General features: G+C 35.2%; 1 protein-coding gene across 5 annotated transcripts in view; it reads right to left on the minus strand.

Annotated features, from left to right (window-relative positions):
* The window catches only part of CAMSAP2 (calmodulin regulated spectrin associated protein family member 2), an 89,122-nt gene that overhangs the window by 23,007 nt on the left and 50,334 nt on the right, over nucleotides 1–15,781 (minus strand). For 3 of the 5 annotated variants that reach the window (XM_030496151.1, XM_030496150.1, XM_030496153.1), the window contains exons 5-7: nucleotides 14,483–14,515; nucleotides 10,230–10,371; nucleotides 6,855–6,994 (exon numbers count right to left, since the gene is read on the minus strand). In XM_030496151.1, the coding sequence (XP_030352011.1) occupies nucleotides 6,855–6,994; nucleotides 10,230–10,371; nucleotides 14,483–14,515 (315 nt within the window). The remainder of the gene's footprint in view (nucleotides 1–6,854; nucleotides 6,995–10,229; nucleotides 10,372–14,482; nucleotides 14,516–15,781) is intronic. The other 2 variants (XM_030496154.1, XM_030496152.1) reach the window with 1 other exon arrangement.

The raw sequence follows: 15,781 nt of genomic DNA on the forward strand, positions 1-15,781 counted from the left end.
AAAAAAAAATATTCACAACAGAAATGTTTAATAATAAATGAGATAACCTCAATTCTGCATCAGTAAATTGGAAAATTTTAAATATCTGACGCTTTTGATTCAGATTTATTTTCTGAATATTTCTAATGTAGGTAAGTCTTTACTCCAGCAAACGGTTACTCTAAACTGAAAGCTGCTCATAGTCTTTAGTACGTGGTGAAGGGATCAACCAGATGTTGCTGTAGTTATTACATACAAGCTATAAATAGACTAGGAAAAACCCCGTCTCTGCTTATACAGCACAGCATAACTGAATGAGGAAAAGTTCATAGCAAAATTTTTTCCACTGGTTCCATTAGGAAGCAGTTTACATAAAGAAAAAAATCAGATGTACTTCTCAGATGAAATATGATTTTTAATACAATTTCTAAATATTACAATTTCTACAATTTCTCTTAGCATTTCCTGCTCCCCTTTCATTCCCTTAAACTTCTAACTTGATTTTTTTGTACCACAAAAAATGAATTATAAAATGTTCTAATTGTCCCCAGCTGAAATAATATTGTATTTAATACTCCAATTCTTATGTTCATGTTGAAATGCTGCCTTTAATAGTGTGACTTTTCTATGAAGGAGATTCAGACACTCCTTCTGAGAGTATCTTCTAAACAGTCCCGAGCTACTGCAGGACAGCTTGTTTTTCCAAAAATCACCAAAGCAGTATTTACTAAAGTAAAAATGAAACTGTTGGTTGCATAGCAGCTTACACAACTGAGGCTACTTTAAATGGTTGATGGTGAAACATCATGATAGAAACTGCATTTTCTTGAAAGTTATTATTAGTCAGAAAGGGATGTTAATTATGGTGATCCCAGGGGAAGACTGATGATCAGTAACTTAATATTTTGGAAAAACTAATTGTGTGTCTGGAGTAGTCCTGCTATCTAGGGCTAGAAAGAATGTAGGTATCATTTCGACAGATTTTGCCTTGATTATGCCAACAGAACTTCTAATAGCTAGTCACGATTACCACATGCACATATACACAAAAATACTCAGGAGCATAACAGGGTTTTCATAGTAGTAAAAAACCCACCTAAGCTCTGAACAGTTCAGACAGGCTCAAAGCCACTTAACAGCAGATGGCAGACTTGCAGCTTTATAGGTGCTTTATTTGCTAACCATCCTGATTTAATTTTTTCAATTTGATATTTGCAGACTCTTCATCGGATGTATGCAGTCAGCTGTACTACTGCTTACATTTTATGTATTCCATCTTCTGGTGCTGTGCAATAGAAATCCTTCTGTTTAACTAGTTAACAAATTTTGGAAGGCTATCTTTTGGAAAACAAACCAAGACAAAACTAACTCCCATATTCTGAGTATAAAATCTAAAGTCATTACTTGCTTCTGTAACAAAGAGATATCAGTTAGTTTGCTTTGTAAAATTTTATACAAAAAAGATAAGTTATTTTAATATCTCTATTCCTCTTCCATAATTTTAAAGTCATTATTAATTTTTAAATCAAATTAGCTAACAGAAATAGTACTTCCAATCTTGCCGTTTAAAATAATTTATATCCTTCTAATATTTAGAGGTTCTAGATCTGCATATTTATAGAATAACAACTACAAGGTCATATATAAAAATGATACAAATAATTTGTAATCAGGCTTGAATCCACTAAAATCAAATGAAAAGCACCCATAGATGCTAGTAGGAATTTTCTCAAAATGAACATAAATATACATTGTAAAATTTTTATCATGATGCATATTAAAATCTCCGTTCAGTAGGCCAGGAAAGTAAGTTACATCAAATGCAAACCCATAGTTTCTATGTTGTGGAATTGCCAACATAAATGCATCAAGACTGAAGAAAATTGGAGTGTTTTCAAACTATCTAGACAAGGCCATATTACAGCTCTCTGTATGATCCATGCACTACCATTTTCTCATATCTCCTGCCACGGGTTAATAAATGCCACAGCAACTCAAGTTGAAGACTCCAGTATGTCTTGTTTCAGACCAGAACAAAGAAGTGGGAAAACTGGTTGATTAACATAGGTGAAAGCAAACCATGCTGCTTCCCTTTAAATAATGAGCCAGTAACATTTGGTCCCTCTCAGGAGAGACATCTCCTCTTATAGAACTGTTCCCTGGTTAAATCTTCCTCTTCATTCCTGATCCTGAATCCTTTTGAACCAGACAGATGGGAATCCAATCATGACTCCCACCATGCATACCTAACTGCCTCACCAAACACAGCCAGCTGCTCTCCCAGGTCCTTAAGGAATCCATATGCACGCTTACAGGGACTTCAATTGTAAATTCAGGCTTGGGATAGCAGCCTGATCGGCAGTGGCTTTTTTCATTGAGATTGGAGGGAAAGCTGCACAATATGTGTGGTTATCATTTAGCCCTTAATTTCTAGGATTTATCTATGTGATGAATTTGAACAGAGTTTTTCACGTCTCAGAGGACATGGTGCTGATCCTACCTTCTACTTATGATATCTGTGAAGTCACCATCAACATTACATCAGAAAGTGCAAGTATTCAAAACTGCTCAAGTGCAATAAATGTTTTCAGCATAAAACAATCTTGTAGATATTATAGTCTCCTGTTCAATTCAGCAGTGGGGGAAAAAAAAAAGGAAAAAGGAAGTTCAGGAACCAGCCTCTCTATCTTTGACAGTACATGTTTATTCTGTCTGCTCTGGTTAGTAACATATTGCAAAAATAAGGTGCCTATTCCATGTGCTAAGCTGTGGGTCTGCACAGTTTAGAGTCTGGCTCACATTTAGGTCAGAGGAACGCCCTTTGCAGACAAGAAACAGCAATCATCTCTCAGATTTGCTTCGTTTCACACACTCAGAAAGCTTTCATTCTGAATAAACATGCCTTCTGCATGAAACAGCAGCCAAAGAGAGGAAGCATCCATCCTGTGACCACAGGACAGTAGCTGTTACATGCAGACAGAGTACAAGACTCTATGCAGACACACACCTAAAGAGACAAGTGAACACCTTGTGAGAGTTTCTAGACACCTTCCCCAAAGCTACTGGTGGGCCAGTATGATCCGCTACTTCTGGGAGGCCACTGGGTTTGACTCTAACCCAGTAAAGATTACTGACAGTGAACTGTGTGAGCAAATGAAGGCATTGTTTGAATAGTTCTCTTATTAATAATGGATTCATTCTACTGATAATAGCCATTGAATTACTAAAAGGTGGTCTAATATTGGTTGTGATCTGTGCCTCATCCTGACTCAATCTTGTGTCAGTGAAAAGAGAATGTACAGTATGTGTAGATTAAATGAGTAACACAAGTTTAAGACCACTATTTAAAAAAACCAGACCAAACTAAAAACCCCAAACCCACACGTTTTTGAAGGCTCAGATAAAGAAACACTTACAAAAGACAATTTAACTGTGTGTCAATTGATTCAATGCCAAGTTCCTGGGTGCACTCTCAAATCATGGCAAACATCGGATGATTCAACCTGTCAGTATCCTCTTTGAATGTTAACCTCCTAAATCACTTGTTCTTAGATCTGAAATCTATGTTCCTACTGGAATAATGATTATCCTAGCAGATAATGATCTAAAATTATGAAAAGTTTAACCAAATAAAACCAAAGATGTGTTTTTCCTCTTATAGAAATACTTTCAACATGTACCTCATGACAAATGGAACATATGAGATGGACTTTTTTCTTTCTATTCAGGGACCATACATGTCCCTTACAACATCCTTTCAGGAATTATAGATTCCATAAGACCTTTATTCAAACCAGAAATACTGAATACTATTACACTGCAATGCTAATCAACAGTTGGGTCAAAGTAATAAAGTGGTTTTTACTATTCTGTAGGGTGGTTTGTGCTTCCTGCGATAGCACTTCATGCAAGTTATTCTATTTCTACAAACTTGTTCTTTGGATTGGTAGAACATGTGTGTTCTAAAACACACTAAACCAGCTCTTTCAGTTCTATGCAGTTTCCCATTTATAGGTGAAAAACAAGATAAATAAAAAAAGAAAAATCTCATCTCAGGATAAAACTGCTTAAAAGAGAAGGGAGGAGGGAGGATCAGGTCAAAAAAGCAATCTGCACAACTGAGGAGAGATCCAAGATTTTCTATTCTTTCCTCTTGTTAAGTATGCAGAGAGGATTCAGAAAATAATGTGATTATTTTTATTTAATCTCTCGACTTGTGCTTGCCTGTCTCAAAGGCAAACAACCAGGAACCAGCACGGTCCCTTGGTGGTGCCTCCAGCATCCATGGAATGCATTCAAATATTTTTTCTTGAACATTAGTAGCCCTGCCTCAGTAAACATCTTATGAATAACTTTACTAATGGATTTTTCTCAGAGGAGGAGAAATGGGCAAATGAGAAGCCAGAAAACTTACTTTCTGTTTCCTTTGATTACGACACATTAAAGCTGTCTAGAAATCCAGACAAAGCCTATTTCTTCTCTGTGCTAAAGCAGAACTAAGCAAACAGTTTCATCTGCTGCAAAATCTGAGACCCTATATCAAAGGCTCTGGATGCTTAAATGAAGTTTTAAATTAATCTGACTTTGTTTCTGTGCATTTTGATGGGAAAGCCAAAAGCAGGCACAGTCACTTTGGTTAAGTCCTGCACTAAATTTCTGTATCTTGTAGTATCTACAACCCACCTTGATTTAATGTAACTGGACAGTGCAGTGTGCCCAGTAAAGAATGTAAGGTATGCACTTTCTGCTTGATCACTTTAAGAGAAAGTGCTCCTTCCTTCTCAAGGACTAACATGAAGTCAGGACACCCAGTGTAATTTCTAGGATCACACAAGGCACAGCACTGTAACTCGAAAAACTCAACTGTAATTTTTTTTCTCTTGAGGCTTTTCCCGGTAACGTATCAGCAGTTTTGTTCTTTTTATTCTTTCTGTCACCACTACGAAATGTTATAGACTTTTAACCAAAAGCACACTGCCACCTACTGTGCATATGGGTCACCCTGAAAACAAACAGACATTTTTGTTGATGAACAAAGACACCTGAAACAAAGACACACACGCTTCTATAAATCCTAAAACTTGGTATTATATATATATTGTAGATGGAGATAAAGGTGACTTCTAATAACCAGTTTAATTCAATGCGTAATATTTAAAACATCAATTTACAAGTTTTTTCAAAGTGACAATAAAATTCTTTGGAGAGTATGTACATTTATTAAAACTTACTCTAATCAGATGCATTGGAAAACTAAGAAAGAGCTCCTTTCACTATGAATTTATTTGGAAAGCAAATTAATTCTCAACACTGGAAAAACAAGAGTTTAGCACTAGCCAAAGTTTACGTGCCGAGCTTCAGAAGAAAAACTTGGCAGCCTTTCTTTGTAGCATTTACATCTAAAGAAGTATCCACACCACAGCAACTTGTAAAAACATGATCACAAAAGGGCTTTCTCAGTTCCAGAAATACTCTAAAATCCTTGAAAAGTCTCTAAATCCCCCCTAAAAACAGTGTTCAGAAACAGCAAAATTACTCAGTCAAACCATTACTATAAAAATGGTATCATTAATTGTCACAAATGAAACTGAGGAATAATGAATTCCATTTATTCCATGTATCTGTAATCAGAGAGAAACAATCAAAATGCAGTGAAGGAGTCTTACTCAAGATCACTGAATATGGTTGTAGGACCATCTGTTGGGAAACTACAGACAAGAGACTGCAACACAGCAGACTTTTTACAAGTATGTAGGCAATTACTGAAATTAAAAAACACCAAAAGCTGATTGAAAGCTGTCACTACGCAACTTTGCATACACAAAATAAACCAGCAACAGCTAAGCAGTCTAAAGTCCTACTGCCCCTTACTCACACTGTCAGCTCATTGCTTACTTGAAAAGGACTGGGTTCAACCCTACAGGAGACAAAACTGTATTCAAGCTCTGGCCTCTGTGGCTCTGCTTCTGAGCTTGCTGTAAAAGCACTGAAATGACCCGGATATCTAGAAACCAGTTACATCCCATCTGCAATGGATATGCCTCCTCCATAAAAATAATATTTCATTCCCTAAAGGCAGGCCAACAAGAATCTTAAGCAAACAAAGGTTGTTTTATATAGAAGAAAGTCTTAGAGAAACACAAGACTGAAAAATTAAAGTTACAATTAGGCAAGAAATAATTCGATTACACCTCATCCTTTCACACAGGCTTACAAATGATAGAATAAGCAAAGTTAGGAGTTTTTTTTTCCCCCACTTTCTAAAAGAGTGAAATCTTAGAATGACTGAAAACACTTAATTGCTTATTGAAACAACTTTAGTTCTTGGAATCATGTTCCTGCTGTGTTCCAGGCATAAAACCATTAGATTTTGTAATGAAATTAACTCAGAAGTTTATGCTTTCAGAAAAGAGAAAAAGAAGCTTTAAGATTTAAAACGATAAAGTTATTGTGTACACAGAAATGAGTAAGAAGGATGAGTAATACTTCCATAAATAATTCTTAAATATTTTGTCCTTCTGTTAAAGCCTTAATAAATTTAAGCTAATGCAGATTGCTGTTGCATTTTAACAGAAATACCACAGGTTACATGCTTTAACTAAAAATTAAATTATAAGAAAGAAGACAAAATGTGAAATAGTTTTGCAAAAATCAAAGGTTTTATAAAGACTGTCACAAGTGCTTTTTTAAAAATACTTCAGAACTACCATAACAACGTAACTGCCAAAAGAAGGTAGTTTTATTTGCTGCTAGAATTTGCATGTTGCATGCAATGCCATGCTTTTTCATATAGCAGCAGACCAAAAAAGACTAAATATATCATTAGCAAAACAGTCCTGTGGACACTGCTTGCAGTTTTACTCATCTTTTTTTACCTTTATTGAAGAAGCTGCATAGAGCATATCCTCAAGACTGAAATGGCAGCACTGGTTAAGGTATTCCTGACAAAATTCTTGAATCAACTGTAGATTATACAGACTGTCAGCCAAAGACATTGTCTCTTTCAAACAAATATCTAAAAAGGAAGAACAGAAGCAAAGATTAGATATAGATACAGATTTGCAAAAAGTACTTTTTGCTTTGCTGGTTTCTGGAGCATTTTCTGGATAAATTCAGACCTCCTCCTCCCACAGCTTTATTTTTCTATTTCAGAAACTTAAGAAATGATGACTCTGCTTTTTATCTTTGCAGTTTTATATTTTTAGACATTTTCCTAAGCATTAATTTTATTTTTGTTTTACTCACTATTAACAAGTTGCGGGGTTTTTTTTCTGCTTTGCCTTTTCTGAAAATGGAAGTTATGCTCCAACTTCTGCTATTCCCATAGAATGAAAACCCATATTTGATCACTATATATGTTTTTTTCAATTAAATTTTCTATACAGCAACAGCAGTAGGAAATGTATTCTTTTTCACAAAGCTCTCCATACATGCTTGTTCTCTGTCTTTGCATAGGGACCTAAGAGTACAATTTAATGCTATTAACCCCAAATCTTCCCCCAAAACCAGCATCAGTTTAGCCTTATGTATTTGATTCTGTGTATTTAGATGTTTGATATGAGATTATACAAGGATCATGAATTATCACTCTTTGTTTTAAAGTGCCATTTAAAGATAAGGAAGTGGTAGCAGTGAACAGACTAGAGCAGTTATAATGCAGTGTCTGAATACTATTTTTGCCCAGCTAACCTCCTCCTGTTCTCTTTTTATGACTGCTTCTTGGAAAATTAAGTAGCAATAATAACTTCCTAGAAAAAAAGACAGTCCTTGTAAAAAAGGAGGACAGAATAAAATTACTGTACTTCCAGAGCATGCATCAGATTTTCTTCCTAAAGCAACAGTGTATGACAGAACTCCACATAAGTTTTACATTGTTTAGGATAAAAGCTTTCTTCAGACCAGGAATCTACTTTGATGCTACCAGGATAAGGATTCCCATCCTGAGGAAACTGGACATATTCCATCATCCCAACCCCACAGATGATGATCAATGGAAAAAAACCCACGTTTGACTAAACTAACAAAATGGGATTCGATTTAGTAATACAAAACGTGCAGTCATGCATTTCAATCTAACAAATTCTAATGTGATTCACTGGTTGCAAGGGATACAGAGTAGGCAGATACCATGTACTAGCCAAGGTAAAGACGTTTATGAGCTTTCAGCATCATGCAGCTATCAAAAAGAGCAAACATGATGCTAAAATGTATCCAAAAATTTATTTCCAGAAGTAACAAAGCAGCACTGTACAAAGTAGTAATGAGACGCTAGTCTAGATTTCTGTGTATAATTATGACCATCCGTATCCAATGAAGATGAACTGAAACTGGACTAGTTGCAGAGAAAGACTACTGAGGATAATAATAAGAATGGAAATCCACTTCCGAAGGGGAGACTGAAAAGGCTTGGTTCAACAGCCTGGGCAAAACAAGAAAAAGTAAATATATCAAAAACGTAGACACTAGATTAGAAGCTATTGAAGCCAAAGGGCACTGCTGGAAGAACAACAAAAAGGCAGGTAGACAGGCTACAAGCACATTTAGGTAGGAAACGACAGTAAGATTTAAAACCATGTAAAAAAATATGGAGCTCTGCAACAGTGGGTAAGAAAAATACAGATTTTAAAGAGCTAGACAGTTTTAACATAGAACATTATAAACACGATAAATTCATGAAAGCGATTATATAATTTCGTACAATAGCGAATTTCTTGACTCACTGACATAGCGAGTCTTTTCTAATCCTGTATTCCTTGAAGGAAACCTAGATTTGAAAGTTAAATAAAGTCTTAATGAGAAGAAACAATCCATTTCAGACTACAAAGAATTCTAGATTAATATTTTTTCTTTTTTGTTAATGCATTTTTAAGCATTTTTGCATATGCATTTTTGTTAGCTGCCTTCCTCCTTTCCAACACAGAACCAAATCTCAGTGAAATTTAACATGCATCAAAAGTTGTATTATTTAAATACAGGGAAAATGGGCAAAATCTTTTTGAAGAGCTGCTAGTCACTTCAGAGAACCTTTGAATTTACTTCTGAGACAATGACATGCACATTCATATATCTTTAGGGAAGATGATGTCAGGACACCTAACAAGAACATTAACACTAAAGTTCGAAAGACAACATATGCCTTGTCTGTTTAAAGTCAGATGCTGGAGCAATCTGCTGGTAAGCATATATGTGGTCACGTGAGGTATTCAAGATCTTTTGGACTGTCCACATTTTCAGCTATGCTAAAACAGTAAGAAGGAATTAGGTGCTACCCCCATTCGACATTATCCAAGTTTTAATTCTTGCCTAATCACATACAACAGTATATATTTGGCTACAACATTTATGTAAATTGGAAGTTACATTTTTCAAAATTCACAAGCCAAAAAAGAATGGTGAATGCATGCATCTTGGCATCTTTCATCTTCAACGCCTACTGTGCTGGAAGCTTCCTATAAAGTGGTTGTGTATGTGAATTCCAATTTGAGTCCTTAGCAAGCTTTATACTCTTGTTCGTATTCCTGGATTTCTCAGGATGTTTCTTTTTAAGTGTTCCCACGACATCAAAGGCATTATGGACAGAGCACAGGAAGAAAATTATGGGTGTTAGCTGACAAGACGTTTTACAACTACATGAGGCTCTCAGTTGCCAAGAGTAAGATATGACTTTAACCAGGCCACTGAGCAAAAGAACAAGATGAAGCTGCTCATTATCACAGACAACTGCTGTTATAGAACAGCACGATGCCAATACATACTAGACTATATATTTTTGTTTACTTTATAAATTATATAGTTAACTATCAGGTGAACCAAAAGCCCAGAACACTGAGCAACTATTTGCCATGCAGTGCAACTATGCAGAGCTTGACTAACTAATCTTCCATGTTTTACACCTGTAACTTCTCAGATTCACAAGAAAGCCTTATGCAGCTTCAGGAAGAAAAGTTTTCCAGGTGGTTTTAAGTTTCATAGCATAAAGACAAATATGTTGCCACAGTCAGATCTGTAATAATATATCTTAATATGTTTATATTAGTGTGATAACATAAGCACAACATGGAAGGACACCTTGGTTGCTTTCATTTAAATGTAAAAATAAATGGGTACAAAGGTAGTATTAAATACAACCACACTCATATTTTGCCTCTTGTATATCATATTTAAGCACCTTTCTTCACATAATTATCAAACACAGACATTTAAACTTTTATGGACGTATGTTTACAAGCAGAAAGACATGTTAGACATACCCTCCAGTTTAACGATATCTGGACAGTAGAAGTGAATCAAAGCTGCTAAAGCACAACCATCTGTGCCATCTTTCAGCAGATTCTCCACCAATGGAATGCAGGGCAGCTGTTTAAGCAACGTCTGCTCCTTCCTGTAACGAGCCTACAATACAGAATGAAGAAATTCAGAGACAAAGACTCTGAAACATATGAAGAAACAGATTTACACTGTAGGTTTCATACCCTGTTAGTGGAAAAGCAGTATTCAAACAACTGAATATTCTCAGTGTTAAAACCCTTTAAACTACTGATGTTATGCCCCCTTTTGAATGGCAGAAATAATACCTAAGACACAAGGAACCTACTATGCTAATATTGAGCCTCTCCTTCAAAACTACCAAATTTTGATGATCTCTGTATAGCATGCTGAATTAAATAACATCTTACACCTTAATTAACATTCAACACTCATTGTTATACAATCAGAAATGATATGTGTGTAAACACAGGGAGACAAATCCTTAGCTGGTGTAACTTCAGTTTACTGGCAAGTCAAATGACTGTGAAGTTAGCACATCTAAGAATCTTGCCCCAAATCTCATTCATATGACAAATTCAGAAACAAGGAAATCTGTATTTTATTGACTCCACTTTATTACTGGCATGTGTCACTATAAGCTGTCATAAACATACACAAGCATTAATGGTCAAGTGTTATGACCATGCAGTGGCCCAGTTATAAAATGAAAACATTTTGAAAAACAAGCTGGTGTATAAAGAGATCATTAGTTCAGAATACCAAGACAGCATTTATCTGCAGTAAATATATTTTTCATGGGTTTCTTTTTTTGGAGGGGGGAGAGGGAGGCTTACTTAAAAAATGTATTCATGATTCTTAGTTTTTCACTTCTTCCTGGGAAAACAAATGGAGGTGGAAGAAAGTGATACAGATTTTAATTTGTTAATAGAATTTCGTGAGACTTACTTTTAAAACAATACTGAAGGATTACTGTTGTATTCATATCACAGAACTAGTTAGGATGCCAAGAGTATTTCTGAGTGAATTTTACACTATTTTAATTCATCTATACACAATAAACTGGAAGGGTTTGTAGAGGGACTCTGGTAAACCTTCATGGATGTTACTTTTCCCAGCAAAGCTGAAGCTGACAGTCCCTATCTCCTACTCTCCACCTTTTAGCTGTGCTGGAGCAATTGCTGATGGGGCTGCGTGGCAAGACCATTGGTGCAGCTACATTTCCTTTGTTTCGGCAGTGAAGGAGTGGGCAGAGCTGGAGATTTTATAGGTGAGAATTGTTGAAGCTAGCTTTGCTGGCAGAAAGTCTGTGGAACCACAGACTAACCCTGAAGGCTATACTTACTGTCACTGGATTTCTGTCAAGAATCACATGGGATTATCTTTAGTGAATGTCAGTGTCCTCTAACTGGCCCAAGAAGTACGAGCCTAACCTGGCAGCAGCAGACACACCAGTTCTACAAAAATAAAGGGCTTGTATTTGGCCCAGAGAACTTACACTTTAACCAATTAAAATTCTTTTTAAAAAAAGCCCAACCCTGAGAGTTAGTCTTTAGTTCATACTTGACACATCCTGGTACTTGCATGTCGAGTATGCTGTATAAATACGAAAACGTCATTTTTGCATGCTATTGGAAATATTCACTAACACCAAACAAAATCATGTTAGTGTTTCATGCATTATTAATATTCCTTTCTCCACATTAGTAATACTCCCTACTATTTCTAATGAAATTGACCAATTATCCTTGCAGTGAAAGTTTGTTCTTTTTCACCCTATGCCAATCCAATACCCCACTATGATGAAAGCTCTGTAAGGTTCAAATACCATGTTAGTATCTCCAAGTACTTCCTCCTCAAAATGACTGAAATTAAGCCTAGGAAATATTACATGATAAAAGATACAGGATACAGATGGACTCTAACCATGGTCCAACGAGCCCTGTGTAATTTACATTCTTTTAAATAGCATCTTTTCATTGAAGTATTCAAAAATATGAAAAATTGATAATACAGTGGTCTTGCACAGTAAATCCTGTGAAAAAGTCTACTGCCACTTTAATGATGCTTTCTCTGGCCTTATGAACAGTGCCTGCAGATGCTGGAAACTGTGTCATATCATTAAAGTGATATGGTCTGAAGACCTAGAAAGAGAACTTAATTCATTGTAGAGAGTATGCCAGGCACGTTACTTCAGGAAAAATAAACTTATATAACCCGACATGCTATGTTCACTAGGGTATAACAGGCATCGTGTTTCAATTTGGTTGAAAAGATAAAAGTAGTTATACTAAAAAATAAAGAAACACTGATAATTGCACTGCATTTTAAATAAACTTCTTTTTGAAGAAAGTTTTCTCATCAGTTGTAATGTTTGCTACTAAATATGGATGTAATAATGCAAAAGATGAACCTCTACATTTATTATAAAGTTCTAGTGCTAATTTAAATATAAATGCTAACATAGACATCCCGTTTCTGAGAACCTAAACCAGCCTGATTGAACATCTTTGAGCTTATTCCACTTAAACAAATTAGGTATAGTCAAGACACTTGGATATAAACAAGGTCAGCTAAAGATGAACCAACAGCACACCAGCTACTCTGTCATAAGTGCTCATGTGTATTCCGAGTTAATCATTAATAATGAATGCTCTTATCCACTTACCATATAGTAGATAACATGTTATAAATTTACTTCTCAGAGTAAGTTTTCAGCTGCCTGTATGCTCAGGAATATCTCACTATGAAACACTTGCTCTATGTAAAAGGAAGAGATCAGAAGCCTAGTTGAACTGTTAGAGTAGCTTGAGCCACTGCCTTCCTACTGTATTATCAGTAGCAGTTGGGTTTCTACTGTACCTCTACTAAACTAACAAGCTCAAAGTAACATAAACATCACTACTTCAAACTGTTTATGTACAACTGGCAGGCAAACTGGAGTTAGTTGAATACTTTCTATTTGGGCATGATTTTTATGCAACAGAAGAGAATCATTAGTAAACTAACACCTCTGGCAAAAATAGAACAAAACCATTCCGAAACTGCTTTGAAGTAGCACCTTATTTTGTAGGAATGAGACAAAAAAAAAGTGCCTAAATTTTTGATCAGTCTTTTTTTTTTTTATTATTCTCTTCTTTTAATTACAGTATCTTAACTCAAAAAAAATAATTCAAGGACTATACTGTGAAGAGCAGTGTATTTGTGTGTCACAACTATAATAGACAGCATTATAGAGAAATTGCCCACACAGCATAAACTGTTATGAATTTGAACACTGATTAGTCTGCTGAAGACAGTACTTTTAAACTGGTTTTCCAGACACCAAGTAATTTCTGTTGTTGCCTACATGCAACTACCTTGTTATTTTTAATTCTTTTTGCAATGTATGAACAATCTTTTACCAGTTACGACAACAAATATCTGAGGGATCACTAGACCAGTTATTTGGTAATCCTTAAAGATAGATCAATATTAGTTCTTTGGAATTCAGACCAGAAGTATGCAATTCTGTACATACCTAAACAGCTGACTACTTTGTTCCCAGCCAAACCTGTTGCAGTATAAACAATCTGAATGATTTCAGGGGTGAATTACTATATGATGAGGAAAGTAACCCAAGGTGACACAGCACACTGAACACAAACTTTACTATTGTTGCAGACCTGAAGAGGTACTTTTTATCACTTTTAGTATAGTCTCACTAAAAGTAGACTGCTTTGTGTTACTTTGTGTGGGGAGAGATTAACAGTAGCCTTGCATCAGATGATAAATAAGGCAATTCTACAGAAATGGTGTGATGGTTGCATATCATTAAAATAAATCAGAAAAATTCAGATTCCATGTAGCATAAACAATCAAAAACTATTTCTGCAAGTCTCTTACAACAGAGAGTATCAAACAGCATATGTCTACTGAAAGATTATGAAAAAGTAGTTTGCAAAAAACTTGATCATTTGACATTAGTTAATAACAAGTAACACTGCCTTATACAAACCCATGAAGAACTTGACTGCCTGAAAAATAATTCCTTATATCCAGCATCACATCCTACATTTATTTTGCACAAACTACCTTGCAAAATAAGCTTCTGTATTATGCACACCTTTGTAGAGCAATCTCTTATAAAATTATCTTGTAGAGACAAATGAAATGAATGATTAGACCAGCATGACATGGACAAAGCCATTCCCAAAATAAGCTATTTGATCAAAGTGAAGCAGTTGGGCAAACTTACAGGAACCAGTTTCCAAAACCATTTGGTAGGAGACTTCAGAGGAAGCAGAAGAAAAAAGAATAAAAGCAAAAAGCAAAAAAAAAAAAAAAAGGAACATTTTATCAGATTTCATAAATTCATTTTACAAAGCAATTTTCTTTAACATTCTCAGTTTTGTATAACAGTGAATTGTAATTTAACGGTAAGCATTAGTGCACTGTAGCCTCTGCGTATTGATCTAATTAGCAGAAATAACACTGGAGAAATATGTCTGCAGTCTTTATAGATGAACATTATTATTTTCCCACATGAACAGATAAGATTGTCAGATGAATGCCATTTTACTTAATATTTTCACCCAGCTAATTGTACCCTACATATGCAATCTGACTGAAGAATTCATTTGAGACTTTAAGTCACAGTATCACAAGTATCAAAATGAACTCCAACAGCACATATGGGAAAGCAGGGAAGCTAAAGCAATGGGAAAAAGGTATAAACACACTGTAGTATACAGTACAACCAATTGCAGCGAAGTTTGCATTAGTTACTTCAAGCCAAACAGTTGTTTATAACATTCAACAATATTTTTAAACAATATGACAGTTTTCAGAACAAGAAGTGCAGGCAATTATATTTTTGCAACAACAAATCACATTAGCATCAGCTGCATGATGTGCAATGACCTGAAATGCAGATGGGGTTTTAGCTACTGGTAGAGAAATGATCAGAACGGATATATACAAATCTAAACTCAGATGTGATAAAAAAAATAATTGTAAATGAAAGTTTTGCAAATATAAAGTTTGACTTAAAAGCTTAATCCTAAGCACAATGGAGTCAGTGATTTTTTCTGTAACTCTGTACACTAGTCTGGCATAATACTTCTACTATTAAGAAAAAAACATCACGTAGCAGTATTATAAATATGCACAGAAAACTTCAACACTGTTCACTTAATTGTAGAAATAAAAAAAATTACCAATGTGCAGGAAAGCTGGGGGTTTTGTGGGTTTTTTGTTTGCTTGTTTGTTTGTTTTGTGGTGTTTTGGTTTTGTTTTTTTTTTTAATGAAGAGAAATACTTTCTGGGAATGGTGAAAAAGTAGTTTTAAAACTAGTATGGAAAAACTGCTATGGAAGTTTATTATTACACAGTTGTCAAAATACTGTGCTTCTGTAAGCACCTTAAAGTAACTGTAGTAATGAACCAAGCTTTTATGTAAAAAAGCTATTGTACACACAAGGGTGTGCATTAGTAACAAGACTACTCTCAACATTATTCTTCTCCATTCAACTGACTGTTACAGTGGAAAACCCCA

The sequence above is a fragment of the Strigops habroptila genome, chromosome 8 (assembly GCF_004027225.2).
Source record: "Strigops habroptila isolate Jane chromosome 8, bStrHab1.2.pri, whole genome shotgun sequence".
Lineage (NCBI taxonomy): Eukaryota > Metazoa > Chordata > Aves > Psittaciformes > Psittacidae > Strigops > Strigops habroptila.